The 27,802-nt window shown below is 61.8% G+C and overlaps 2 protein-coding genes across 2 annotated transcripts; one reads left to right on the forward strand and one right to left on the reverse strand.

The window, feature by feature from the left end:
* Positions 1 to 384: 384 nt before the first annotated feature.
* On the reverse strand, positions 385 to 13,466 carry ADAMTSL5 (ADAMTS like 5; the record flags this gene model as incomplete). Its single annotated transcript, XM_084248618.1, has 15 exons — positions 385 to 686; positions 1,024 to 1,095; positions 1,168 to 1,363; positions 1,562 to 1,725; positions 1,866 to 1,952; positions 2,259 to 2,370; positions 2,844 to 2,971; positions 4,139 to 4,247; positions 4,385 to 4,445; positions 4,684 to 4,775; positions 4,886 to 4,958; positions 8,550 to 8,640; positions 10,374 to 10,514; positions 10,732 to 10,825; positions 13,323 to 13,466. The coding sequence occupies 15 exons, from the start codon at positions 13,464 to 13,466 to the stop codon at positions 385 to 387; spliced, it is 1,866 nt and encodes a 621-aa protein (XP_084104744.1).
* A 211-nt stretch (positions 13,467 to 13,677) lies between these two features.
* On the forward strand, positions 13,678 to 21,438 carry PLK5 (polo like kinase 5 (inactive); the record flags this gene model as incomplete). The annotated part of the gene is made up of 15 exons (XM_084248619.1): positions 13,678 to 13,785; positions 14,405 to 14,524; positions 14,673 to 14,789; positions 15,381 to 15,510; positions 15,584 to 15,671; positions 15,778 to 15,873; positions 16,423 to 16,621; positions 16,718 to 16,844; positions 16,977 to 17,050; positions 17,532 to 17,616; positions 17,900 to 17,977; positions 19,381 to 19,537; positions 20,255 to 20,384; positions 20,459 to 20,569; positions 21,253 to 21,438. 15 exons carry the CDS (start codon positions 13,678 to 13,680, stop codon positions 21,436 to 21,438), a joined length of 1,806 nt encoding a protein of 601 aa, XP_084104745.1.
* Positions 21,439 to 27,802: the final 6,364 nt, after the last annotated feature.

Raw genomic sequence — 27,802 nt, forward strand, 5'->3', positions numbered from 1 at the left:
AACTGATATATTACAATGTCTTGTTAGACACATCTTCCTCTAGGCCATGCTTGTTTGTGACAGTATCTCTAAACAAGTGAGTGTGAAGGGAATACAAGCAAACATACAGTTTCTGAGTGTAAAATAACTGTGAGTTTCTGGGTAGCCAGGGTGAGAGGGGAAATTAAAGTCTATTCAGTGTGTTCTCACTTGTGGGCCAGTATCTGTTCACGACAGTGAGGCTGACTGCGTGCAGGGGTGTCTACTTGTGGCTGGGAATCAGATAGCTGCAAATGGGAGATATTTCTGAGTTCCCGGGAAGCCAGGGCAAAAAGGGGTATATGTTGAGTTTGAGTCGGGTCAGGCACATTTTCCTTGTGTGGCAATGGGGCTTCATCTGGGGGTTCAAACAGGGCAGTGCCGGGCAACCAGTCGTATCCGGCTGTCCTCAGCGGGGCTCCAGGGCCGACCATAGCCAGAGTGGGGAAGCAGCAGCCGATCCTGAGTTCCGTCGGGGCTGACGATGCGCTGGGCAGCCAGCAGGTACTCACGATGGAGGGCCAGCTGTGGACAGGGGCAGCGACCTGGGGCCCACAAGTACTCGCGGGCCCGCAGTGGGGAGCGGTTCTTGTAGACAAGCTGCACACGCACTTCATAGCGGGTCTCCTGGGGCTGGCGGAGGAGGCCCAGCACCTGGGCGCGGAACACTGTGGGCAGGGCGGTGCTGAGGCCAGCTGGATGCTTCAGTCTGGGTACCCATCCATGCACCCAAAGCCAGAAAAGGGAACTGGGGGTCAGGTAGGGCACTGCGGGGCCCTGGGGACCTTGGAGAAGGGACTGGGTCAGAGTCAGGCCAGGGGTCAGGGGTCAGATTAAGGCAAAAAATAAGGTGAAAGAGTCAATTTAGGGTCAGAAGGGGTCAAGTTGGAGTGACAGTTAGGTCAAGGAGTCAAAGATAAAGTTGGATCAGGTCAGAATTCAGCAGGGCAGGGACCGGGTTGAGGTCAATTAGGGCCCAGGCAAGGGCTGGAGTCAGGCTCTCACCAAAGTCACTGCTGCAATAGTGGATCAGCCTGTGGGCACGGCCGCGGGTGTCGGGGCAGGGTGGGCAGGGGTCTGCAGGGTGGTGCAGTCAGGGGCATGACCTCACCTCCCTGCTGAACCCCACCCCAGCCGTCTCCACCTCACCTGGGGCAGGGATCGTGGTCCGTGAGAGGATGGCAGCAGGGACTGTGGGGGTCACAAGGGGTTGAGGCTCTACCTCTTGAAGCCGTGGCTGCCGAAGGGACCCCAGAGCCTGTGTCTGTGCCTGGAAGGGGCCGTAGAGCTCCCGAGGGAGCCAGAACTCGAACTGGATGCCCGGGTTGGGCTCCCGCAGGAGGACCTGCAGGGATGTCACACACTAGGGAGGTGGACTTGAACCTGATGGTTCAGCTCCCCCTCTCCCCACCTCCCCCTCTCCCCTCAACTTCCACCCGCGAACCCTCTATTCTCAGCCTCCCCCCTGTCCCCGGCTTCCACTTTGATCCTCTAACCCCAACCTTCCTTCCAGGCCCCAGCTGCCCCTCAGTGGCCCCAGCACCTGCAGGAACAGGCGCTGGGACGTGGGACCCACTGCACTCAGGGTCTCCTGCGAGGACTGGTCTCGAGTGTAGACCACGTGGGTGCCCGCCGCCTCGTAGGTCCCGGGAGGGCTGATGGCCCAGTTCCCGTTCAGCACGTAGCTCCCGTCGCCCCCCATCAGGGCTGCAAGAGAAGGGTCAGCAGGGGCTCTCCGGGACAGGCCTCTCCAGTCTCCCCTTCCCGGCCTCAGTCTCCCGGGCTGCAGACGGGACGGCCCTGTCCTGGGGGCCCGCAGGGCGCCTCCCCCCTGGACCCGGCGATACCCAAGTGGTTGCGGCTCCGCTGGGTGACGCGGAGGTGTCTGGCGCCCTCAGGGATCAGGGTCACGTTCCAGTACCCCGCGAAGGCACCTGGGTGTGAGGGAGCGAGGCTGTTGGGGGCGGTGGGGGTGCATCGAGGGACTCAAGGATTACGCGGGATGCTGCGGGGACGGAGGCTCGGCGGGGGCCCCGAGAGCTCCCCGTCACCGTTCGGATTCATTACTCCGGCTTAAGTGGGTCTGGGGGACAGTGAAGCCCAATCTCGCCGGCAAGGGCGGGACGCGGCAGGGCCGGATGAGGAGGAGGAGCCGGAGCGAGCAGGGCCCCGAGCTCGGCCTCCGGCCCGCGGCCGCGGGGGGCCGGCGGAGGGCGGGCCAGCGCGGGGCGGGCGGTCACCGGCGTCGCGGAACACGCGCTGCACGAGGAGGCACGAGTCATTGGCGCCGCCGCAGCGGCCGCAGCGGTCCTCGCGGGCGTCCGAGCCCAGGAAGCCGTCGCACCCGGCGCCCTGAAGGGATGGGGAGACGCGCGCAGTTACCCCGCTACCGGCGCCGTGGGGGCGGGGCCCGGTGGGAGGCGGGGCGTTGGTGGGCGGGGCCCGGTGGGAGGCGGGGCGTTGGTGGGCGGGGCCTGGTGGGAGGCGGGGCCTGGTGGGGCGGGGCCTGGCGGGAGGCGGGGCCGAGGCTGGGGTGAGGCCTGAAATAAAAGAAATTAAACCCGGGAGTAAAAGGGCGGGCCTTGGAGGAGGGAAGCGGAACAAGAAGAGGTGCCTGTTAAGTGGCGGAACTTGTGGGAAAGGGCGAGAACGCAAAGTAAAAGGCACTGGCCCCGGGGGGCGGCCTCCGGAGGGAAGAGGCCGAGGCGGAGCGTGGGGACGTGATGGGCGGGGCGCTGGGGGCGGGGCCTGGGCGAGAGGGGCGGGGCCCATGTGAGGGGCGGGGCCTTGCTTGGGGAGGTGGGCGGGGCCAGGCGCCTCCTTACAAGACAGCGACCAGCCACGCAGAGTCTCTGGGCATCCGGGCCGCAGGGGGTGCCGTCCAGCACGCGGCCGAAGCTGTGGTAGAAGGCGTGCCCCTCGGCCAGGCAGTTGAGGTCACACTGGTTGGGTGCTGGGGATGGGAGTAGCAGTTGGGCTAGCCAGGGGACCTCTATCCGATTCCCAGCTCCCTTCCAGCCAGGCGCCCTTGCAGATGAAGCCGAGAGATTGAGCCCAAGTCACACAAGGAAGCAGAAGCAGAACCAGGACCTTTGCCACCAGCTCGCTGGGGCCCTCCCAGGTAAGTGTCCTGGGATTAGATTCATTCAGTCACTCATTCATGCACTTATTCAAGTTAAATCCTAGTGTTTGGCAACCTTACCTATTATCCATTATTAACATATTTGCTACCCATTCTTCATTCATTCTTTCATTCCCCAAACACTTTTTGAAACCTATTTTCCAGATATTGTTCTCGCTCTGGACTGCAGCCATTGGCTGAACTAACTTAGCACCTTGAGTTCTGCACCCAGCAGGTGCCCAACAAAAAAGTGTTTGTCCGGTGCTGAGCCCCAAGTAGCCTGTGTGGCTGCCCTCCCCGAGAGTTTCCGCCTCTGCGGACAGCAAGGCATAACAGGCAGTGTGATCACACCCTCTGACCCACAGTCCTGGTCCCTGCTCCTTCCACAGAAGCTCCCTCTGGCTCCCACCTCCCTGAGCCTGGCTGGCAGATTCTGCCTGGAACAGAGCCCAAGCTGGCCCTGGCGGCCCTCGGAGGGGGTATGATCATGGCTCATGCATGTTTCCTCCAATTCTTAGAGCAAAGAAAAATTTTTAAAAAGTTATGAGGTTGATGAATGGAACTTTCTCCATTCTAGGCTTTTCTTATCTGTGTCTGCCCCCACCGTGGTGTCTGAGCTGCCTGTCTCCCTTAAATCTGGAGGTGCACTGCCCGGGGCACACAGTTATATAACTCGCTATTTTCAGCTCAGTGCAGCAAAATATCCTGCTACTGGAATAAGTTTGAGAACTGTTAGCCTCCAGATACAGCTCCAAGTAAATCCTTGGCCTGGTATTCAACCCTGTGCAGAATATACCCTGCCTTCCTTTGCCCCTGCTGCACACCCCACACATGCTATTTCCTGTTCACTTCACCAACTCCTACCTATCCTCCAAAGCCTCAGTGCTAATGCCCCCTTCTCTTTCCTACCCTCCAGATATCCCTTCCTTCTTAGCAGCCACTTCTCTCTACTGGATCTGAGTTGTTTCCTCTGAAGCAGCAGATGGGCAGGCTACTCACCACCGTAAAAGGGTATCCATTGGTAGGTCTTCTGTGTGCCCTGGAGAGGGTGGCGATTGTAGAGGGCACACTGGAGGTCTCGGAAGGGCACAGCTCCTGGGGGACAGTCCTGGGGATGTAGGTGAGTCAGAAGTTAGGACAGTCCTCAGGGAGCCCAGAGAACCAGACGAGTATTTGGGGGATATGAGTGGGAAAGTAGAAGGGCTTCAGGGCAAACTCAGGACCTGGGAGGTGGACAGAATTTACCAACAACTGGCAGAGACGGTATTCGTGGGTGTCCCCCCAGCATGACTCTTCCTCCGAAAACCTACAGGGATCACAGTGGCCACAGTATGGTCAGGACCCCCAGGACTCCCTCCAGAGGGCCTGCCTGCCGACCTTCTGCCCCTGCCAACCCCACCCACATTCCAGATGGCTCTTGGGATTGAAAGGCACAGCAAGTGTGGGCAGGAAGAGGGTGTGGCCAGGGGCTGGGCCAGGCCGTCAGGAGAGGAGGGACAGGGACCCAGTCCCATCCCACTCGGCTGAACCCTAATGCTGCTCACCGGATGCAGTGCCGGCTGCGCACGGAGACGCCCCGCCCACAGGTGCTAGAGCAGCCACTCCAGGAACCCCACAGAGTCCACTCAGCCGGACCCTACTTGGAGAGAAACAGGCACAGTGAGTCTGGAGGGCGGGCTGGTGCCTCCCACACCGTAGGCTGGGTCTCTCTGCCCACCTGCCCCCTGCGTTCATGCCCCCCCTTACCTGAGCACTGCCCCGCAAACCACAGTTCAGGAGTGTCCACAGCAGAAGCGGGAAGGTCCAGAAGGGTTGGGGTCTGGAAGAGCAGAAGGGCTCAGTGCAGCAGGGCTGCCAGGTGGCCAGGGGCTGAACCCCAGATCTGCTAGGACTGGGTGTGTGATTTGGGTCAGTAACTTAACCTTTCTGAGCCTCACTTCTCAACTCTGAAAACGGGTGATGATAGAGCCCTCATTACAGGAAAGTTTTGAGGGCTGATAGGACCAGGGAAGGAAAACAAGGAGGAGCAGAGCCTGGCATGGGGAGGGAGAGCTCAGATAATGACCCGCTGCTTGTATCAGTTGGTCAGTCTTACATTGCACACGGCGGGGCTTAATCAGAGCTTATAATGGAAGGAGGTATTCCAGGGCCAGGACCCCCTTAATGCTGTCCCCATCATCATTGCTTCTACCTTCTTATGTGGCTGGGGCCCAGCCACTCTGACTCCACAGGCCTCAGTTTCCCCATCTGTGCAGTGGGAACCAGCGGGGCTCAGTCCAGGCCTCTGAGACCTTGCAGAAGGTACAGCCGGCGGGGACTGAGTCAAGGGCCTGGCCCGCAGGGCCTCCTCAGCTCCCAGACCAGCACCAGCAGGGAGCCCGTGGATTGGGGCAGGGGTGGGGACAGATGACCTGGACCTGGTCCAGTTGGCATTTCATGGCCTCACGTGCAGATGGTGGGGCATGGAGCACCGGGGCAGCCTGCAGAGGCAAAGGGACTACCGATGAGGGGATGCGGGAGACAGTGGGCGACTAGGGGGTGGGTGGCTGGGGTAGAAGATTCTGCCAACCCAGGCCTCAGTCTCCCATCTGTCAGGGGAAGGATGAAGTCACTTGCCATCCACACCCCCAAGGAACGGGGCCTTGGCAGGAAGGTGGGAGGGAGGAGGCACCTTCTGGATCCTTTCTTGGGCCACTCCACGAGCCAATGGCATCCACTCATCTGGATCCTGCTTGTGGTGAAACAGGCATCGTGAGGGGCAGGCTGGGGCTGCCCATCTGTCCCCCCGGCCAGGGCCAGAGAGCCTGGAGGTCAGCAGTGGCTGAAGGGCGACCAAGACATGTGGAGGTCCTGGGCACCAGGTGGAGAAGGCTGGGCCCGCGGCACCCATGGCCCTTCTGGAGCCTTAGTCTCCCTGGTTTTCAGGCCCTCCTGGCTCTGACATTCGGGCCTGGCGCCAGGGACATGGTGCTGCCAGTGCTGAGGGCCTGGGGAGGCCAGGAGTTGGAAGAATCACCTTCCCACTCACTCCCCAACGCCCCCTCCCGGGGAGCAAAACACACAAACTCCGGGCTGGTGACTGGCCGTGTGATCTGGGGCGGGACAAGGCTCTGGGCCTCAGTTTCCCCAGGAGGACGTGGGAATAAGCTCCCCCCACCCTAGGATTGCTGCCTGGCCACCCCCCAACCGGGTCGGGTGCAGGGGAGGGGAGGAAGCGCCGGCCGTGATAGTGGGGGGATAGGAAGAGGGACTTACCGGCTACAAGGCGCCCAGGAGGCCAGTCCCGGCTCCCCGGCGGCACCAGGGCGAGCGGAAGCAGCGGGGCCCGCGGGAGGGGCGGGGGGAGCCGAGGGCGGCCCCTCCCACCCGGCCTCCCCGGGCGCGCCCCGGCCGGGGTCGGCGGGGGCTGAGGCTCCGTGCGCCCCCGCGCGGCCGTTGCGCGCCCAGGAGCGGGGCTGCGGCGGGGACGGCCCGGCCCGGGGCTCCCGGCGTGCGGCTCGCCCTCCGCGCGGCGGCGGCCCGCTGACCTTTGGGTAGGCCGGGGCGGGAGAGCCGCGCGGGCACTGACCCCTGCTCACCCCACCCCGGGGTTGCTATTCCGGGCGCCGCGCGCGGGCCGCAATGGGCGCCAACCGGGGTTTGTCCCGGGCGCCTGTTCTCCCCCCGCGCCCTGCGCGCGCCCGGGGAGGATCCCTCTGCGGGTCCCTGCTCCAGCCCCGGGGTCTCCCCGGCCCGGGGTCACCCCACTCCGGAGCCGCTCACCCGGGTTCTGATTATGGGGATCCCACCCTAGGTCCTGGTACCCCCAGCGCAGGGCCCCATTGCCCCGGGGTGAAGCTCAGTCCCAGGGGCCGGGTGTGCAGAGCGGGGAGCCCCTCCTGACCCGGCGCATTCCCGGGCGCTGCTGTCAGCTGGGCACGAGCCCCACCCGCTTCCCCTCCTCCCCGCCTGCGCCCCGGCTGTGACTTTGGGGCCAGAGCTGGGTCCAGAAGCTCCCCCTCCCGCCTGGCCGTGGCCGACCCCTCCGGTGTGTTTCCCGCCGGTCCCCGCGGGGCCAGCGCGCCCTCCGTCCTCCGCGCCACGCTCCCAGCAGCGGGACTTGAGCTCTTCCCCGGCCTGGGGAGGACAGTGTCTCTCGGGGTCCCGCCACCTCACCCGGCCTGGGCCACCATCTGCACCGCCGCTCCCCCCACCCCAGCTGCTCGCTGTGCTCCCGAGGTGCTCCCTGGCTGGCGGGTTGAGGAGATGGGGGCGCCGGCGGGCGAGGGCTGTAGTGCCCTCTGCCTCGGCGGCCAAGACCACTGGAGCCCTCTTCTCCTGCAAGCCTCCCTGGGTCTCCAGCCCTGACCACCAGGGGGTAGGGGTGCCAGTTCAGCTCTGTGCTCCAGCCTGGAGCAGCTCGGGGCAGGGCCGCCAACGCCACCCACCCACTCAGTCAACATTTGTTGAAGACCCACTGTGTGTCCTGCTGCTGTGGCCCGCCCAGCCCGCCAGACTCGAGGGGTGAGGCAGCCCCGGGGGGACATCATCGCACCTGGCCAGGACACCCAGAGGAGATAGCTCATGCCCGCTGCGCAGTGGGGAGCCAGGAAGGCCACGGCTGCTGAAAGGGCTGCCCAGGAGGGGAGAAGGGCAGCGCCCGCCGAGGGAGTGGCCTCAGAAGCCCGAGGTTGGAATAAGAGCCCGTGCCAGTGCCAGTCGGGAGGTTGGGGTGTAGCCTGGGGGGGGAGGAGTTCACAGAGGGGCCAAGGGAGGTGGGAGTGGATGTTCTAGTTTTAGAAAAGCCACCCCTGGCTGCTGTGGGGGCAAGGCCCGGAAAGCAGTGAGGAGGCAGCAGAGAGGGTCATGGGGGCAGGGCCTGCTCCGGGGTGTAGGTGGGGTGCAGGAATGTGTGATGCCTCCCGAGGGGCAGATGTGAGGAGAGGCCAGGGCGGAGCTCGGTCAGGTCACAGGGTGGGGAAGGGAGGAGCCCCATGTACCGAGGGGCAGAAAGAAGAGGGTGTGCGGGGAGGGCAAGTCCGGAGGTCACTTCTCGACAAGTCTAGGTTGGGACACCTTGAGACATGGCGAGACAGTGGAGGGGCCGAGCCTGGCGGAAGGGGCGCCTGGCGCCCTCGGCACTGCGGGAGGGCATGGAGCAGGAACGTGGGCAGACTAGAGGCCAGTCTGCATGTCAGAGCCCAGGAGCGCGGAGGAGAATGGCAGGGCGTGGGGTCTCAGAGGTTGAGAGAGGAAGAGGGGCGACCTGCGAGGGAGAACGGGCCAGCGGCAGCGTCTGTGGGGGTAGTCGGGTAAGCCTGGGGGCAGAGCTCCAGAGAGAAGGGCCGGAACCCTCCGCAGAGTTGTGCTAAGCTATGAACTGGGGCCTGAGGGACATCAGAAATAATCAGGCTTGGCCTAGGGGTCCCACCGAGTGGACGGGCCCCTCCGACCATCCCAAGCCCAGTGCTGCGCGTACAGCAGGCGTTGTGCTCTGCAGAGGGCGGGGACAGAGCTGAACCCTGCAAGAGGCGGGTGCGGAAGGCACTAGCTCTGTGGGGAATGTATGCAGCAGGCTCTTCACCCTATAGACGTGCATACAGCAGGCACTGTGCCCTGCAGGGAGTATGTGCAGAGGGCGGTGAACCCTGCAGGGAGTGCATATAGTAGATACTAAACTTTACACAAGTGCATACAACAGTCACTGCATCTTGTAGAGCGTATACAGAAGACACTATATCCTGCAAATAGGGTACACAGAAGGCTCTGTGTCCTACAGAAGTGTATACAGAAGGCACTGTGCCTTTCTGGGAATGCATGCAGCAGGCATGCAGTGGGTGAATACAGAAGGCTCTGGGTCCTGCAGGGAGTGTATACAGCAGGAATTGCATCTTGCATGGGAGTGCATACAGTAGGCACTGTGCCATGCGTCGAGCCCTAGCTCTGGTGGAATCACCGGATAGTGTGAAGACGGGGCATCCTGGGCCCTCCAGCCTCAGGACTCCACTTCCAGCCTCTGGACTCCGCAGATCCCAGAGAAGGCCAGGAGTGTAGCTCAGCAGACTTGGTATAGGTGGAGGCTGGGCATCAGGTTCAGAGGCTCCAGGTGTAACTCAGCCTCCATCCCTGTGCCCAGACCTGGCCCTGGGGCCCAGGGTTCAGTGTAGCACCCCTACACTGAAGCTCCAGACCAGGCCCACTCCCTGAGGCAGAGCCAGAATCCGCCCTGGCCAGGTGAGTGCGGATCTCGGCGGATGTGGGTTAAGCGAGCTCCTGCTCCTTCTGCGGTCTCGGGGACGTGCAGCTTCGGAAACGCCCGCAAGCACATCCCGTGGTCTCCCTGTGTTCCCCCAGCTCTCTGTGCCCCCCTGTCTCCTGTGGGCTTCTATGATCCCTCAGGCCTAGCCACATGGTCCCCAAGACATTACTGAGTGGATTGGGTGAAGGGATCCTGCCTCCTGTGCCCTGGAGCCCTGGGAACCCTTGGCCAGGGCAGCACGAGCAGGAACAGGGACACAGTGCTGCCAGGGTCCCCATGGGAGCTGGGGAGGCTGTTGCCGTCTCTGCCACCCGAAGGGCTGCTCCAGGCAGGTGCCGCCAGAGCAGCAGGACGTTGAAAGGACCAGGTTCCTTATCTGCCGCTTGAGTCCTGCAATGGAGCCGCACCCAAGTCCTCTGTGCATCACTTTTTTTCGTGTTAGCAATTTGGGTGTCTGTGGCGTCTAATCACGAGGGCCCCCCTGCTGGGAGCCGTGTCCCTTCCAGCACCCTCGCTCCTGGGCAGTTTGCATTTTGCACGCCACCATCGTGCGGTCGTGACCCAGTGACCAGGGACCTTTGTCTCCTGGGAGTCCCCACTGCTTGGGCCACTCCTGTATCTGCCCCCCTGGAGGATCAGGACACCGAGCCCAGACTTGGGGGTCCTGGACAGCTTCACCCCCACCTCTGAATGACTTCTAGGCGCTGAGGGCTGGCGGCTAGCGGGACTACGCCCTGTGCCTGCGGCGGGGGTGGGGAAGGGTCAGGCCAGACTCAGTTCCGGGGAAGCCCTCCAGGCCCTCGGTTCCCCCTCTGAACACTCAGCACAGGAGCCGCAGCCCCCAAAGTCCCCCCCTCGGCCACTCCACAGCCTTTGGCACCAGCCCAGCGACTGCATTTCACCTGGTCGTCAGGCGGGCTGGTGGCGCGGGGAGCTGGAAGGAGATGTGTCACATCGTCCTTGCTGACCGCGGGGCGAGCGGGCAGGTGGCCTCACCGTCCTCCAAACGGGACAGGCCGCCGCACGGCCCAGCAACCCCCTCGGCCTGTGCCCGGAGCAGCCCCCGGCCACAGCAGCGCGGCCTCGGCCCCCGCGGGGACACGGCGGGCCCCGTGGCCATCAGCTCGTCAACACGGTCTGCAGCGGAGGAGCCGCCGCCTCACGCTGAGCCCCGATGCCAGGAGGAGGAAGAGGCAAGGACAGCTGGGGAGGTCTGGCAAGAAAAGCGGGGGGGGGGGGGGGGGACTCCGCAGGGGGGGGTGCTGGGTGGCGAGGGGACAAAGCTCCGAGGAGCCGACGACAAGCCCCGAGACTGAGAAGCGAGGAGAGTGGGTCCCGGGAGCCCGCCCCCCACTTCCTCCCGCGCCACCCTCCACGGTCATGGGGTTCCTGGAGGTCAGTGCAGGGGACCTTCCCACTCTCTGCCCATGGGCCTTGTCCCCGGGGGCCTGTGTGGACGGTGGAGGAGTCGTGGGCACCGGCCCAGGGAGCCCAGGCCACTTCACAGGCCAGGAGGCCAGAGAGGGACCCGGCAGCCAGGCTGAGCCAGGCCGCCCGTGCGCTCCGCCCAGCACCGTCAGCGAGGACAGCGGGGCTGGGGCCCGGCCTCTGCTGACCGCGCGCCCGGCCCCAAGAGCACCCCGCCCCAGGCCTCGGGGCGCCCCTCGTCAGTGCTGTCTCAGCACTGATCCACCTGAGCAGGTATTTTGAGTAAAGCCTCCCGGCACTTCTCCGAGGAAATCTGCTGACTCTGGGGAGTTATCTGAGGGCAGCAAGGAGCAGACTGGAGGAAGCCAAGCCTGGGGCCTGGGGCCTGGAGCCGGGGGCTCAGGGGGGGCCGCCTGGCTGGGGCTCCAGCCTGGAGAGTCGGGCAGCCCCTCTGCAGAAACGCTGTCCTGAGCTCGCGCCCCAACTGTTCCCTCTGCTCATCTGTAAGTGGGGGTATTAGTCAGCCCCCTGCGTGGGTAAGGCTGTGTTTTGGGGGGATGGGGAGTCTAAAGTGTTTTTCATTTTTTTGATTGTGGTGAAATACGATTTGCCATCGTAGTCACGTAAGCTCAGGGGCATCAAGCACACTCACACCGCCGAGCAGTCGTCTGTGCCCTCCAGCTCCAGAACTTTCTCAAGTTTCCCAACTGGAACTCTGTCCCCGTCACACTCACCCGCAATCCCTGGCACCACAAACCCACTCTCTGTGGCTGGGCCTGTCCTGGACGTCTCTCGTCAGTGGCCTCACACCGTGTGGCCTCGTGCGTCGGCTTCTCTCCCTGAGCGGCGTGATCCGGGCCCCTCCTGCCTGTGACTCTGCTCGTCTGTCCAAGGACACGGCTTACTTCCGCCTTCTGGCTGGTGTGAGTCGCGCTGCTGTGAACAGGGGGGCTTTGTGTTTGATCATAGTTTTTTCATTCTGGAGTGCTGGGGAGGGGTCTCTACTCAGGGGCTGCTGGCAGTGGAGGCCCCCCAGTCCCGTGGTGGAGGCTGGGCCAGGAGAGCGCAGTGAGGGCTGGGGGGCGGGGGGGCTGATCTCTGAGGCAGGGAGTGGACAGGCAGGCCGTGGGCTTGGTCTCCAGACCTTGGCCAAGAATTTGGGATTTCGTTCCCCTGGGAAGCTTCTGGGAGCTCAGTGGACTCAGCCGTCTGCCCTAACATGAAGGCCCACCTGCACTCCCTGGGGGGGTCCTGTGGGGGACAGGGTTCCGGGCGCCCCCGACCTGCACTCCAGGCGGGACTCAGCCACAGTTTCTCAAGCCTGGGCTTCGTGCCTTCCTGAGCCTCAGTTTCCTCACGTGCAACGTGGGGCTAAGGATAGCACCTCCCTCACTGCCCAGAGGGGGCTGGGCCCTCGCCTTGCCCTAACAGTGCCTCAGTGGAGCCTGTCTGACCTCTGGCTGTCGTCTTCCGAGGGCCGGGTGGGCCTGAGCATGGGATCTGCGCACTAAATAAATGCTAAGTGAACACGCGGGCGCTGGGGAGGAGCCGGTTCTCAGTGCCCCCGGCGGCCGTGGGGGTTCACACCTGTGGCCCTCCAGCTTCTGTCTCACGGCCCCCACCTCTCTCATCAGTGGGGCCTCAGGCTCCCAGTCGCTCCAGACGGCCCTGGTGCCTAGGCCAGTCTCTACAAAGGTGCCTGGCACTTGCTCTCTTCAGCACAGTGGAGCTCCCGGTGGGGGGCTCCACACCCTGGATGCTCCTGGCATCTGACATGCCAGGCAGACATGTGCCAGCTCGGAAGGGGGTTCCCGTTCCTGGTGGCATGGCTCGGTGGATTCTGAAATCTGGTCTGGAAAATTCCAAGGCCTGATTCTAGCCCCAGGGAGCCCTGCTAACCCCTCCCCATTCTTTGTGTTATGTAACACGTGGGGATTAATACTGGCAGCAGCTGCCTGGATTCAAATCCTGCCGTCCCCTCTGGGCTGGGTGAACAACTTACCCTCCCAGCCTCAGGGTGTTCGCCTGTAAAATGGGGACTAGGCTAGTTGAAGTGAATATAAGGCTGAACTGAGAGAATTCAAGGCAAGAACTTGGAACTGAGTCTGGGGTGGCTCAGAGCTGCCCCCAAGTCTCCCTCCTGGACCCAAGGCCGCCCCACCTCTCATCTGACTGCCTCCCCCTGCGGCTGGTGCTGGGGTCACAGACTCCAGGGCCTGCCCATTGGCCCCCAAGTTCTGTTTCCTCTCGCTGTCCCGTGTCCCTCATACATGACATCCCCAGTGGCCCCCTCTTTCACCCCTTGTCCTGTCCCTACTCCCTTCCCCATCGGCCCACAGATGAAGATACTGGGTTTCTGTCCCGTCTGAACCCCGCCTTGGCTCCCCAGTGCCCCACATTCACCCCAGGGGCGCACCTGCTGGGGAGCTACACTCGCAGCTCTCAGCGCCACCGCGCTCAGCCGCCCGTGCACTGGGGGAGAGCCCAGCACCCCCTCCCTTCCTCCCGCGCACATACCTTTTCCCGGAGGCCTCGAGACCGGGAATGCACTCCGCGGGCCTCAGTCTCCTGCTCGGCGCAATGGGCTCGCGGACACTGGGCAGCTTGGCGGGAGGCGAGGCCTGGACAGCAAGTCCGCGGGCGGCTGACTCCCCCGGGCATCCCCGCGGGCCCACACCCCCCTCGCCTCGGCCTACCCACCCGCGCCCCCGCCGGCCAACCGGGCGCCTCCGGACTCCGCCCCTTCCCCCCCCACCCAGCCAATAAGAGGCGCCCCGGCGGCGCGCGGCCCCCAGAGCGCGGAGCAGCGCGGCGGTCAGGGCGGGAGCCGGCGCGGGTCCTGCGCCCCTAGCCCGCCCGGTCCCCCCACGGGATGGAACCCGGGCTGCGGCGGCGGCGCAGTTGCCGCCCGTTGGTCTCCGCCTTCCTGCGCGATCCGCGCTCCGGGCGCGTCTACAGGCGTGGGAAGCTGATCGGCAAGGTGGGCACCCCAAGTCCTCATAGTGGGGGGCCCCCGGCCGAGGGCCCCGGCGGGGCAGGGCGGGTGTGAGCGCGCGATCGTGAGTGCAAAGGGCGAGGTGCGCCCCGGCTGCTGCCTGCGTGTGTCTGTGTCGGCGCGAGTTCGGGGTCCCGCGCCGGCTGGGGGGGTCGGGCGCCCAAGTGTGCGGGGAACGCTGCGTGGCGCGTGGCGGGAACCGGGACTGGCCGCGTTGCCGTGTGGCAGTGGGTTGCGTGTCGGGGGTGTGCGCGCGAGTGTGTTGCTGTGCTGGTGTCTTTGTGCGACTGTTGCCGCCGTGTGTGTGTGTGTGTGCGCGCGCGCGCGTGTGAACGTGTTGCACACCTCTGCGCTCTCTGTGTCTGGATACGTGTTTCCAGATTCCGGGCTGTGCTCCCTGGGCCGTGCGCGCCCACGTCGGGATGCGTCTGTGAGCCCGAGGCCCCGGGCTCTCGCCTGTGCGCATACGTTGCCCCGCGTGTGCAGGTGTGAGGGTGTGATGTGTGTGTCCACGCTGCTCAGGTGCGTGTGCATGGAGGCCGGGAACCTGTCCATACGCCTGTGCACACCTGTTGGCTGAGCAGGGACCCCCCCCCGCCCCCAGGGAGCCTTCAGCCGCTGCTACAAGCTGACCGACATGTCCACCAGCGCCGTGTTTGCGCTCAAGGTGGTGCCTCGTGGCGGTGGCGGTGGCGGGGCAGGGCGACTGCGCCTGCGCGGCAAGGTACAGCGCCCCCTCCCATCAGTGCCCAGGACCCCTCCCTCCGAGGTCCCCGGAGATGTGCCTGCCCTTGGGAGTGGGGGTACGCTGGTGTGCACAGCGCTGCGGGGTGAGTGCCCCGAGGGGTGTGTCCATGGGGCCCTGCGCGCAGGTGGAGCGCGAGATCGCCCTGCACAGCTGCCTCCGCCACCGCAACATTGTGGCCCTGCACGGACACTTCGCCGACCGCGACCACGTGTACATGGTGCTGGAGTACTGCAGCCGCCAGGTACCCGGGGCCTGGGCGCAGGGAAGGGCAGGCGCTTCACCGCTGTGTTCCTCTGGGCCCACTCCTGTGAGCCTGTTTCCCTGTTTCCTCCTGTGCCCACCGCTGCCCATTTGCTCTCATCCCGCATGTACCTGTGCCCACTTAGGCTCTCCTGACTCACCTGTGTGCACCTGTGCCCAGCCTAGTGGGTCATCAGGCCCATCTCATCCTCATCTGCGGTCACCTGGACTCACTTGTTTCTACTTGGGCTCACCTGTGCCCACCTGTGCTCCCGTGGGCCCTTCTGCGCTCAGCCATGCCTTACCTCGGCCCGCTTGAACTTAGCTGTGCCTTTATTCACCCCTTGAAGTCACTTTGCCCACTTCAGAACATCTGAGCTCCCCTGGGCCAGGCGTGTACCCACTTTGTATTCACGTCTGAACCAGTCCATCCACCCCTTCTCAAACTCACCTGTGGCCACCCGGCCCATCTCACCATCAGCCACGCTCACCTTAGCCCAACTGAAATTAGCTGTGTTGTCCCGGGCCCCATGTATTTCCTGTGCCCCCTGAACTGAGCTCGCCTGTTTGTCTGCCTGCCGGCCACCTGCAGTCGCTGGCCCACGTGCTGGAGGCGCGGCGGACCCTGACGGAGCCCGAGGTCCGCTACTACCTTCGGGGCGTGGTCAGTGGCCTTCGCTACCTGCACCAGCGGCGGATCGTGCACAGGGACCTGAAGCTCAGTGAGTGCCAGGGAAGGGGGGGGAGGCGGGAGCTCCTCGCTGCTGCCCCCACACCAGCGCCCCTCCCTGGCAGGTAACTTCTTCCTGAGCAAGAACATGGAGGTGAAGATTGGAGACTTGGGGCTGGCCGCCAGAGTGGGACCAGGGGGCCACTGCCACAGGTGGGACCCGCAGCTGGTGGGCAGTCTCTCCGGGCTTGGGGGCACAGGTTGGCCTGGTCTGTCAAGGAGCCCAGCCTTCCTGAATCCCCACTATCCCCCCTCCCAGAGTGCTCTGCGGTACCCCAAACTTCCTGGCTCCAGAGGTGGTCTCCAGGAACGGGCACTCCTGCCAGTCTGACATCTGGGCTCTGGGCTGCATCATGTGAGTGGGACCCCAAAGATCCTGGGCAGGACTTCCCAGGTGGGGCCAGGTACTGGCAGGTGGGAACCGGTAGGTAGGGACAGGTGTAAGTGTGTATGGGGGGAGACTGAACAGGGACTAGGCAGGCGTGAGCATGTACATAACTAATATGAACAGGAGTGTGCAGGTGTGGAGCAGGTGGGAACACGCACCTGCCATTGTTTGAGCTTCCAGCTTTGGCGAAGGCACGTGTGGGGGTGTTAGTGTGAGGGAGGGCAGGTGTGGACGGGTGTATCCAGGTGGAAAGTGTGCAGGCAGGTCAGAGCATGAGTGGAACAGGCATGAATAGTCATAACATAGAATGGGGTCCATGTGCGCAGGTGTGTCCAGGTATCACCCAGGATGCTGTGTCTGCTGCGCAGGCAGGAATGGGTCGGCAGAACAGATGTGGGCCAAGGAGGGATGGGGGAGTTCAGCGTAGGGGTGTGTGGGCAGCTCTGGCCAGATGTACGCAGGTCGCTGCGAGCCAACCCTGGACTCCGAGGGTGTAAGCAGGTACCACCCGCCTAGGTACATGGTGCTGACCGGTGCCCCTCCCTTCGTGGCGGCCCCCCTGTCCGAGATGTACCAAAACATCCGCGAAGGCCGCTACCCTGAGCCTGCCCACCTGTCGCCCAACGCGCGCCGCCTCATCGCCCGCCTGCTGGCTCCCGACCCGGCCGCGCGGCCCAGCCTGGACCACCTGCTGCAGGACGACTTCTTCACGCAGGTGTGTGGGGCGGCAGGCGTGGCCAGCCCAGGCAGGGACCCTACACGGGAGCCCCGCCCCCTGAGCAGGCACTGAACCCAACGCCCCATTCCGAAGGGCTTCACTCCAGACCGGCTGCCGCCCCACTCCTGCCACAGCCCCCCCATCTTCGCCGTCCCCCCGTCCCTGGGCAGGCTCTTCCGGAAGGCGGGCCAGCTGCTGCTGAGCCAGTGCCGGCCCCCCTGTGAGTACCACCCGCCTGCGCCCGCCTGCGCCCGCCTGCCCGGCTCCTGCCGTGCTTCCCGCCTGCTCCGCTCTTCGTCCCCACCTGCCAGGGGCTGGGCTCTGACCCGCCAAAGCCCTTGTGCCTCCTCAGGCCCCTTCACCCCAAATGAGGCCTCGGGTCCGGGAGAAGATGGTCCCGACTCTGACTCCATGGAATTGAGTGGCGAGGTGAGAATTTGGGGTGGGGAAAACGGGGGGACACATGGAGGGCAGCCCTAGGTCCCCTCCAAACTCTCCAGCACACAAGCCTCCTTGACGCCCTGGAAGAAGCCTCCCCCCACCCGGGACTCCCGGGCTGGACCCTTCTCTCTGGCACCCTGAACCGTCGGGGCTGTGTGTCCCGACGGGGACACCTGTGTCCAGTGCTGCTCCCACCCTGTGGTCCCCTAGGGCTCGCCCTCAGGCCAGGTGACCCTCCTTCCCACCATTTGTTCACCCTGTTGTATTTATTGAGTGCCTGCTGTATGCTTTTGAGATGCTCCAAGGCTGCGGTCTAATAGAAAACCAGTCCTTTGTGTGCTGCGCACACACGGCTGGGTAGGGGGAGAAGTCTGGGTCTTCAGAGGGGGAGGCCTGAGCCCCTCATCTACCTCAGGCCTCCCGCAGGTGCTGGGGCCACGACCCCACCTCTGCTGCTCTCTCCCAGGCCTCCCCATCAGAGAGAGGGGCCCCGAACCCCGAGGTCCCTGTCCACCTGCTCTCCCAAGGGACCCTCAGGAGCGGCCTGCTGGGTGAGCAGATCCTCCCCCTAGGCTGGGGCTGTGGGGGGAGGGGGAGGGTCTAGAAGTGGGGGACAGAGCTGGTGCCTTCCCAGAATCGTGATCCAGCTCCTGGCCTTAACTTTCCTGTCTGTAAAACGGAAACCAGGTCCGGAATCCTGGGTTTAGAAATAGGATTTCCCCAGATGCGGGAGTGGGGGTGCGGCGGGGCGGCTGGAGATGCCCTGGGGTGTGTGTGGGAGCCAGGGCCTGTCTGTCTCGCCTCCTCCACCTCCCACATAGATCTGTCTCCCAGGGCCTGAGGGAAGCTCGAGGCAGGAGGTGGAAGCAGCCATTAGAAACCTGCAGCTGTGCCTGAGCCCTCGCCCCCCAGGTAGGCACCCGAGGCAGCCCAAGGTCCAGCTTCCTCTCCACGTCCGGGACAGGTGCCCTGCCCTGGCCTCCGCCAGCCCCGACTCAACCTGTCTGTAGGGAGCCCAGCCCTGGCTGGAGGCCGCCCTGGGGACAATTTCCATGGGGTCCATTTCACGTCTCTTTCATTCTCATCACAGCCTTCCCCCAACTATGTAGCCTGAGAAGGACCCGCATCCCTGGCCAGGGAGCTGACCCACATGGCCAGCAGACCTCCCCTGTCTCCCCGCTGCTCCCCTCAGCAGTGGCTTTCAGTAGATCCGCCTGTTCTGCTCCCCACTCTGTCTCTGGTGAGTCCTCTCACCCCCCGCACCTCTGGCCTACACCCCAGATCTTGTATGCATAAATAAATAAATCTTAAAAAAAAGAAAAAGACTGTCTTGAATCAGCAGGAGCTAATTTTCTTTTTCTTTTTTCTTTTTTTTAAAGATTTATTTATTTATTTATACAAGCACTGGGTACAGTCAGAAGCGCGGGAGGGTGAGAGAATTCACCAGAGCCAGAGCGGGGAGCAGAGCAGGCAGAAGGACCGAAGTACACTGCTGAGGGGAGCAGCGGGCGGCAGGAGAGGTCTGCGCGCCATGTGGGACCCTCCTCTGGTGGCCGGGGAGCAGCCGGGGATAGAACCGGCGCTGCAGAGGCTGCGGGCAGCTTCGCAACCCAGCGCTCAACCGCTGCGCCACCGGGGAGTCCCCAGGAGCCAATTTTCATCTAAATATTTGTAATACGCTGTAAAGATCATTTGTGATTTGCTAAGTTGCAAATTTCCACCCCAGTTTTTCTACACATGCCCTCTTTTTCTCAGTCAGGAGCTGGTCCACAATTCCATGTGGCATGCAGCAATTTTTATTTTTCAGTACAAAACTTTTTTAAAGATTTATTTTTATTTATCTATACATATAAGAACTGGGGTGTAGGCTAGAGGTGGGGGGTCAGAGGATTTACCAGAGTGGGGAGCAGAACAGGCAGACGACAGAAATCCACTGCTGAGGGGAGCAGCGGGGAGCCAGGAGAGGTCTGCTGCGCCATGTGGGTAGCTCCCTGGCCGGGCATGGAACTCGTGCTGCAGTGGCTGCGGACAGCTTCGTAGACTGCATCTTAACCCCTCATGCCACCAGGGAGGCCCCCAATAAAACTTTTTTAATGAAATAAAGCAAAGCCGTATTTCATTAGGCTTGACTCTGGGGAGTTAAGTGACTCAGAATATCTCCAGGGGCAGCACGTGATCCCACTGCCCCTGACTCCCCCCAAAAGGCAAGACTTGGTTTTTTTTGTCCCTCTGACTTTTCTCCACACATCCTTCCTTGCTCCTCCTCCCTGGAGCCCCTGGGCCCCCTGCTCATTTCATCTCATCTTTGTGCCCAGTCACGCAGGACCCCAGGGAAGAGCAGCGGCCCATTCTCTGGGCCCCTAAGTGGGTGGATTATTCCAGCAAGTATGGCTTTGGCTACCAGCTGTCAGACGGGGGCAGCGGTGTCCTTCTTCGGGATGGCACCCACATGGCCCTGCGCCCCCCCGAGAGGTAAGTCCTGGGGCTCCTGTCCCTCACCCATTCACGCTTCAGATATTTACTTAGCACCTACTCTGCACACCTAGGCGCCTACTGCCTGGTGGGGGAAAATGTTGCCAAGCAAATGAATGACTAAGTTGACTTCAGGAAAATGAACCAGGTGTGATGAGAGATGGAGCAGGGTGGAGGGAAACTCTGAGGAGCATGATTGTGGAGGGACCTTATAAAGAAGTTACGTTCAGGTGAGACGTGAATGACTGGAAGGAGCCCATAGGGAACAGCATTTGGTGTATAGGGATCAGCATGTGCAAAGTCTCTGAGGTAGTGGGTTTGAAGACACAGGGAGGATGTGGAATTGGGGTTGGGGCATGAAGGAGGAATAGGAGTGATATAGGGGGCCAGCGGTGGGGGTGGGGAATGACTGAAGTAGTTGGGTGGGTGATGGTGGTGACCTGGGGTGGTGGCCATGGAGGATACAGAGGTGCTGAGTTTATACAAGGGGGGAAAGCAGGGGATGTGGCCAGAGGGGATTTGAGAGCTGGGCCAGATGTCGCTGTAGACATGCCAAGCGGACTGTTCATGGTTCTGGGGTTCAGGGGAAGGACTGGGGATGGATATAAGGGAGTAGTCAGCGCACAGGTGGTTCAAAACCACAGTCCAAGGGGGGGGGCTGAGTGGGGAGGCGCAGGACAGAGCCCCGAGGCCCCACCGCCCTGTGCCCGCCTTCAGCCAAGTCTGCTATGCACCTGACCGGGGGAGACTGCAAACATTTGCCCTGCGGGATGTGCCTGGCCCACTGGGCACCAAGCTGGCGGTCCTGCGGCTCTTTGCCAGCTACATGCAGCAGCGTCTGCGAGAGGTGAGCTGACGGGTGGCCGGGCCAAGCAGGCCGGGACGTCCTGGCCCCGCAGCCGCTGACCGCTCTGCCCACAGGAGGGGAGCCCGGCCCCGCCCGCCCTGCCAGCGGGCCCCAGCCTCTGCCTGCTGCGCTACCTGGTGTCCGAGCAGGCCCTGCTGCTGCTCTTCAGCGACGGCACGGTGCAGGTGAGCCGTCCCGGGCGGGGGGCGGGGGGCTGCGTGTCTCCCTCTGCCCGCGGGCTGCTCTAGGCATGCTTGGGGGAACCTGGGCAACTCTCGACTCCCGGGCAGGGGCGACTAGTGACTCCTCAGGACAAAACTATAAAACCAGAAATAAAACACGTTCAAATGACGTGAAATAGACTCAGGGTCCGCCGGGGGATCCCTCCAGGAATGTGCACGTGCCGTCGCGCGGGGCCGGCGCCTCCAGGGGGAGGCTTTCCCGGGCGGTCCTGGCGTGGCCTGACCTGAAATGGGCTCCAAAGCAGGTGCATCCACTTTCATTAGTGCGCCTCGCATTTGTTGCTCTTCTTTAAATGCGACAGTGACAGCGCCTCTGTGTTCAAGCCAGAGTGTGGGTGTCCGCCACGGCTGACCCCGGCCCAAGCGCGTCTGCCCCAGGGCACAGGCTCCAAGCAGCTCTGCCTGGCGGCTGGGGAGCCCGCGCTCAGGGGGAGGCCTGCGCAGGCAGCGTGGGCGGCGGCTCAGGGAGGAGGCACGAGTTTCCCCATCTGCACAGCAGAGTGTCGGGGCCCAGCTCCCTGGGGCCTGTGCGCGGGCCTGGGTCAGGGGCTCGAGTGCGTGTCCTTGTCCCGGGCAGGGGCAGGCGTGGGGCACCCCCTCGACCCCAGCCTCTCCTCCCTTGGCAGGTCAGCTTCAGCGCAGACCGGGCTCAACTGGTGCTGAGCGGGGTCGGCCAAGCCTTGCGGCTCACCTTCTGGGAAGGGGGCCAGCCTGGCACCTCCCACCCACTGGGCATCTTGCAAGGCCACAGCCTGGCTGCGGCCACCCGCCAGCACCTTCTCCACGCGCTGCACATGCTGCAGAGCGCCTAGCGCCCGGAGGTCGGCGTGGGCTCTGCACCATGATGCCAGGGCCCGGGCTCTGCTTCTGCTGCCCAGGCGCCTCCCAGGGGCCTTCCCCCGGGCCGGGGGTGCGCGGCGGCCATGCGGCTGGAGGGGCCTGCCTCCCGGAGCGACTGTTCAACCCAGATTCTATTTGGCTTTGTGCTTTTTCATTAAAGGCAACTCGACTGTAGCCTGCCATCTGCCTCTCTTTGGGGGGGGCGGGGAGCTTACGGGGGGGGGCGTTCCAAGCGGGGGTGCATCTGGAGGCTGCTCCTTACGGCTGACAGGGAGGTCGCGGAAATCAGCGTGGCTCTGGCAGGACCAAGTTTCTAAAATGGACAGCACTGACTTCACAGCGGAGGGCCGGGAGCTGGGGAGACGGGGGCCTGTGTTAGACCTGCGGGAACTTGGGGTGGGGTTCTGCCTGAAGAACCAGCAGTCTGGGGTGCCGAGCAGCTGGGGTTATATGCCAGGAACCGGAAGAAAGAGATGAACTGAGGAAACAACAGAAATCAGAGAAGTCACAACTCTGAGTCTCGCAGGATTGCAAAAGGCCATTCCTCCCGGCGCCGGAGGCCGGAGAGCTGAGGCCACGCGCGCCTGTGCCGGGGTGGGGGGCGGCGTCCTGGTGGGGGGCAGGTGAGCAGCCCACGTCGGCCGATGTTGGCGGCCCTGAGCCTGGCTGCCCCCGGATGGGAGACGCAGGACCGTCCTCTCTCGGGACTTCTTTGCCTGGGAAGGGGTCACGGGTCCTCTGGGGTCCCCGGTAGAAACCAGAAGTGCCCCTGACCCCCGAAGCCTGATGTGTGGGAGATGGGGGCCTACCAGATGGGGGAGCGGTTGTCAGCAGGTGACAAAGAAACCGAGAGGCGGAGAGAGGCTGCGCTGCTGTGGGCGGGCGAGTGGGTGGGCGCGTGTGAACCGGAATGAGGACAGAATGAAGGAATTCGGGGCGACATCATTTGTGAAACTGAAGGAATCGCGCCCAGCCTCGGTGTCCAATGCAGGGGATCGTTAAGTAGAACGGTCTGGCCGCTCCTCTCGGCGGTGGGCGGGATGGCTGGCAGCGGGACAGAAGGGGAAGCCGAGGGCTGGGCTCATAGGAAGCCATCGCTACTCACACCCCCCCAATAGCGTGTTAATTCTCAGTGCGGGGCTCCTGGGCTGTGCTTGAGGGGGAGGCAGGGAGGCCTCGGGCTCTGCCACTCATGGCCACTTCCCGGGGTCGGGCTCTGGATGGAGGGACCCGTGCCAGCTGCGTGATGCCGTGTGAGGATCGCTTTTGTGTCCCCTGGGCAACTGCTATGAATGTGGCTTAAGACGTGGGGGTGTTTTAAAAATGCTCCCCAAATATATATGTCTTATAAATATGGACAAGACAGACTCATGGAAATGTGCACAAATAAATATTTGTTCATATTAAATAATTATTAATTTTATTTATTTTTTAAAAGAATTATTTATTGATGCACACAAGAGCTGGGGTACAGGCCAGAGATGTGGGGGGTGAGAGGATTCACCAGAGACAGAGTGGGAAACAGAGCAGGCAGATTCACTGAAACACACTGCTGAGGGGAGCAGTGGGGAGACAGGAGAGGTCTGCTGCGCCATGTGGGTAGCTCCCTGGCTAGGGATCTATCTCGTGCCGCAGAGGCTGCGGACAGCTTCATAGTGCGGTGCTTAACCCCTTGTGCCACCAGGGAGGCCCAATAATTATTAATTTTAAACGTGTATCATTATCACCATTTTGTTTTTAAAATGGACTCGTCCTGTTAGTCTAAAATGGACTCGTGTCTCCAGGCACCCTGGGCCATGTCAGGGACATCTGTGGTTGTCACATTGGGGGGTGCTCCTGGCATCTGGTGGATAAGCCAGGAATGCTGCTCACCCCATAAGGTGCCCAGGACAGCACCCCCAGAGATGACCAAGTCCCAATGTCAGCAGTGCCTTGGAGGGGTGTGGGGAGATATTCTGCTTTAGAGATAGGAACTGAAATATTTACAGACATATGGCGTCCCTGGTGGCTCAAGGGGTTAAAAGCACCGCACTATGAAGCAATCCGCAGCCTCGGCAGCATGAGTTTGATCCCCGACCGGCCAGCGAGCAACCCACATGGCACAGCAGACCTCTCCTGACCCACCCGCTGCTCCCCTCAGCAGTGTACTTCAGTCAGTCTGCCTGTTCTGTTCCCCGCTCTGTCTCTGGTGAATCCTCTCACCTCCCGCATCTCTGGCCTGCACCCCAGCTCTTGTATGCATAAATAAATAAATTTAAAAAAAAAGAAATATTTACAGATATAATGCTTAAATTCTTTTAAAAATATGGGCCTCCCCGGTGGCGCAGCGGTTGGGCGCTGGGTTGCGAGGCTGCCCGCGGCCTCTGCAGCGCCGGTCCGATCCCCGGCTGCTCCCCGGCCACCGGAGGAGGGTCCCACATGGCGCGCGGACCTCTCCTGCCGCCCGCTGCTCCCCTCAGCAGTGTGCTTCGGTCCTTCTGCTCTGGCTCTGGTGAATTCTCTCACCCTCCCGTGCTTCTGACTGTGCCCAGTGCATGTATAAACAAAACAAAAAAACAAACAAATAAATAAATAAAACATGCCTCTATTTAAAAAAAAAAAATCACTTTTAAAAAAAAAATAAAATAAAATAAAAATATATTTATTTTAGGGCCTCCCTGGTGGCGCAAGGGGTTAAGACACAACCTTCATATGAAGCTATCAGGAGCCACTGCAGCATGAGTTCGATCCCCGGCCAGGGAGCTGACCCACATGGTGCAGCAGACCTCTCCTGTCTCCCCGCTGCTCCCCTCAGCAGTGTGTTTCAGTCGATCTGCCTGTTCTGCTCCCCACTCTGTCTCTGGTGAATCCTCTCACCCCCACACCTCTGGCCTGTACCCCAGTTCTTGTATGCATAAATACATAAATCTTTTCAAAAAGATTTATTTTTCTTTAAAGATTTATTATTTATACAAGCACTGGGTACAGTCAGAAGCGCAGGACGGTGAGAGAATTCACCAGAGCCAGAGCGGGGAGCAGAGCAGGCAGAAGGACCGAAGTACACTGCTGAGGGGAGCAGCGGGCAGCAGGAGAGGTCTGCGCGCCATGTGGGACCGTCCTCTGGTGGCCGGGGAGCAGCCGGGGATCGAACCGGCGCCGCGGAGGTTCAGGCAGCTTTGCAACCCAGCGCTCAACAGCTGCGCCACTGGGGAGGCCCTTAAAAAGATTTATTTTATTTATTTTATGCACTGCTATGGGGAGCAGCGGGCAAGTCAGGAGAGGTCTGCTGCGCCATGTGGGTTGCTCCCTGGCCAGGATTGAACTCGTGCTACAGAGGCTGCAGATAGCTTCATAGTGCTGAGGTTTCACCCGTTGCACCACCAGGGAGGCTCCGCATTGCATCAATTCTAAAGGCATAGTTCCTTTGTAATTAGGGGAGAAAAGCTAGCAAGACAAAAATGACACTCCGGGGAGAGGGGGTGCGTCTGTGCCCACGGCACCCTGCACGCATGAGCCATAGGTATCCCTGTGGACGTCCCTTGGCCGAGGCGCGGAGGCACCCACCGGGACCCCAGGGACGGGGCAGACACCTGCTCAGGAGCCTGCGCCAGCCCTGCTGACAACCCTGTCCCGGGGGCCCAGCCACAGGCGGCACCGGGCAGCGCCCCGAGGGCTGTGCCACGCCAGCGTCAGGTCCACCCAGCAGTCAGAGGTCGGGCCCAGATCCCAGCTCCAGGGCACCCTCAGGGCCTCCTCGTTCTTCACAAACTACTTACGGTTGGTCCCAGAAGTTGGACGCGGAATCTGTGTCAGTCTGACAAATAAAACCAGGTTCCCCGGGGCCACCACCTGCGGCCTCCAGCCCCTTCCCTTCTAGGGAGGCCGCGGGCTTTCTCCGTCCCTCGGCCCCTTTTTCTATTCATTCACACGCCCCTCGCGCCACCGGGAGACGCGGCCCCGCAGTGCCCCCGCCGCCCCTCCGTGGCCAGCCGGCTGGGTGCCCGCGCCCTTGTCGCCCTTGTCGCAGCTCCGCCTGCCGCTTTCACCCCGGGCCTGGGGAGCGCCGCCCTCAGGGCCAGGGAGACCGCGGGCGCCGAGACCATCTCCGCACACAGCCATGGTGGCTGCACACGGGGAGACGCTTCTGGGCAAGAGGGGAGCAGCATGGAAGGTTCCCCCGGGACTGGGGTGCGCGCGGGGAGGAGGCCCGAGGAGAAGGGAAACACCGCGGCCTCCATCCTTTTTGTTATTACAAAAAAGTCACTCTTGACACAGAAACAGTAACCCCAAAGGGCCCCTTCACCCCTGTGCTCACAGCAGCGCCGTTCACCAGAGCTGAGCTATGGAAGCCGCCCAAACGCCCAGACATAGACGCCTGGACCAGGAAGATGTGGTCCACGTGCACCGTGGAATATTACTCAGCCTTCAAAAAAGACAAACTCATGCCATTTGCAGCACCATGGATGGCGCTGGAAGGGATCATGCTCGGCGAAATAAGCCAGAAAGAAAAAGAAAAATACCAGAGGGTCTCACTCATAGCAGGAATCTAGAAAACCTAAATAAGAGACCAGGAAAAAGACTAATCAATACAAAGTAATAAATCACAATCAACAAGCAACTATGAACCAGAGACACACTGTGGGGGGGGGGGGAAGAGGAAGAACTAGAGTCAAAATAAGGGGGGTGCAATTGTCTGGGGAATATAACCAGAGTAAAAATGCATACATTGTGCAAAGATGAAAAATGATGTAAGAATTATATAAAATAAAATATTTTTTTTTAAAAAGTCACTCTTTAAAAAAGGCCCGGAGCACGTGGCCCGGAAGCACCTCTGTTGAGTTCCAGAACTTCCCCATCAGCCACGCTCATCCCTTCCCCAGCCCCCAGCACCGTGCGCACTCTCTGGGCCGGTCTGGGCGGCTCTCGTCAGTGGCCTCCCACCGCGTGGCCTCCTGTGTCTGCTGCTCTCCCTGAGCGTCCCGTGTCCAGGCCCCTCCCCTGGTTGTGAGTGTCAGGGCTTCGCCCTCTCCTTTGAAAGCCCAGTGAGGGTCCCGTGGGTGGGTGCGCGCGCTGTGGCATGTGCTACGGATGACAGAGGCCCCCCAACTCTTACAAGTGAAATACAGGGTTGGCTTCTGATGCTGAAATGTTCGAAGAGGAGGAGGCTGCGGGCAAGGCTGGCTCCAGTGGCCACAGGAAGGATCAGGGCGCCCGACTCCTTGCTTCTCCCTCCCCCCTCCCTCTTCCTTGCCCTCTCGCCTATGCTTCAGCTGTCATCTTCAGCAGCTCTTGGGGCCTGGTGACAAAAGTGTCCCCTGGCTCAGGCTGATGTGCTACCAGCCCAGCAAGCGCAGGGGAAAACAGCAGGGAGTGACTCCCGCTAGTCCAGCACAAGTCCTGGGGTGAAGAACATGGAGCCATCCTGGGTCACATGATCTCCCCCAGTTTCCCGGTTAGAGGGGGGTATGGTGGTCCAGAAAATGGAGGAATGGTGCTGACAGCCCACCGGCATCTGGTCTGGAATAGGTTTCCCATGAAAATAGGATGTTTTGTGTAAAGTTATTGTGGCGGGCAACAGCCCCATCTCCTGGTGGCCAACCTGGCGCAGACCCTCTCTGCTGCCCGCGTAGCCAACAGCAGTGACCGCCTATGACTTCTGTGTCCTATAAAATGCAGGGTTTCCACCTCCCTCGGCTTGGAATTGACTCCTCCTGTCTGATCCGGCCTTTAAATGATGCCAACCCCACTGGCATCTTAGCCATGACCTCATGAGAGACCCCAAGTCAAATTGTGAATTCCTGATTCATAAGACCTGTGATAAAATAAATGTTTATTGCTGTCTTAAGTTTGGGGGTGATTTTTTTTGTGGGACCCTCGCCGGTGGCTGGGTATTGAACTGGTGCTGCAAGGCTGCGGGCAGCCTCGCAACCCAGCGCTCAACTGCTGCGCCACCAGGGGAGGCCCAGTTTGGGGGTGATTTTTAAAAAAGATTTATTTTATTTATTTATACATACAAGAACTGGGGTGCAGGTGAGAGGCGGGGGGGTGAGAGGATTCCCCAGAGACAGAGTGGGGAACAGAACAGGCAGACTGACTGAAATACGCTGCTGAGGGGAGCAGCGGGGAGACAGGCGAGGTCCGCTGCGCCATGTGGGTCAGCTCCCTGGGCGGGGTTCGAACAAACGCTGCCGTGGCTGGAGAAAGATTGATAGTGCTGAGATTTAACCCCTTGCGCCACCAGGGAGGCCCGAGTTTGGAGGTGATTTGTTACCCAGCGAAAGCTAACTCATGCACGCGTCCGAACGTTCCAAGGGCCCAGCCTTATTTCTGCCTAGAACATTGTTTCTGGGGAGAAAA

The sequence above is a fragment of the Talpa europaea genome (assembly GCF_964194135.1).
Source record: "Talpa europaea genome assembly, chromosome: 12".
NCBI classification, from domain to species: Eukaryota; Metazoa; Chordata; class Mammalia; order Eulipotyphla; family Talpidae; genus Talpa; species Talpa europaea.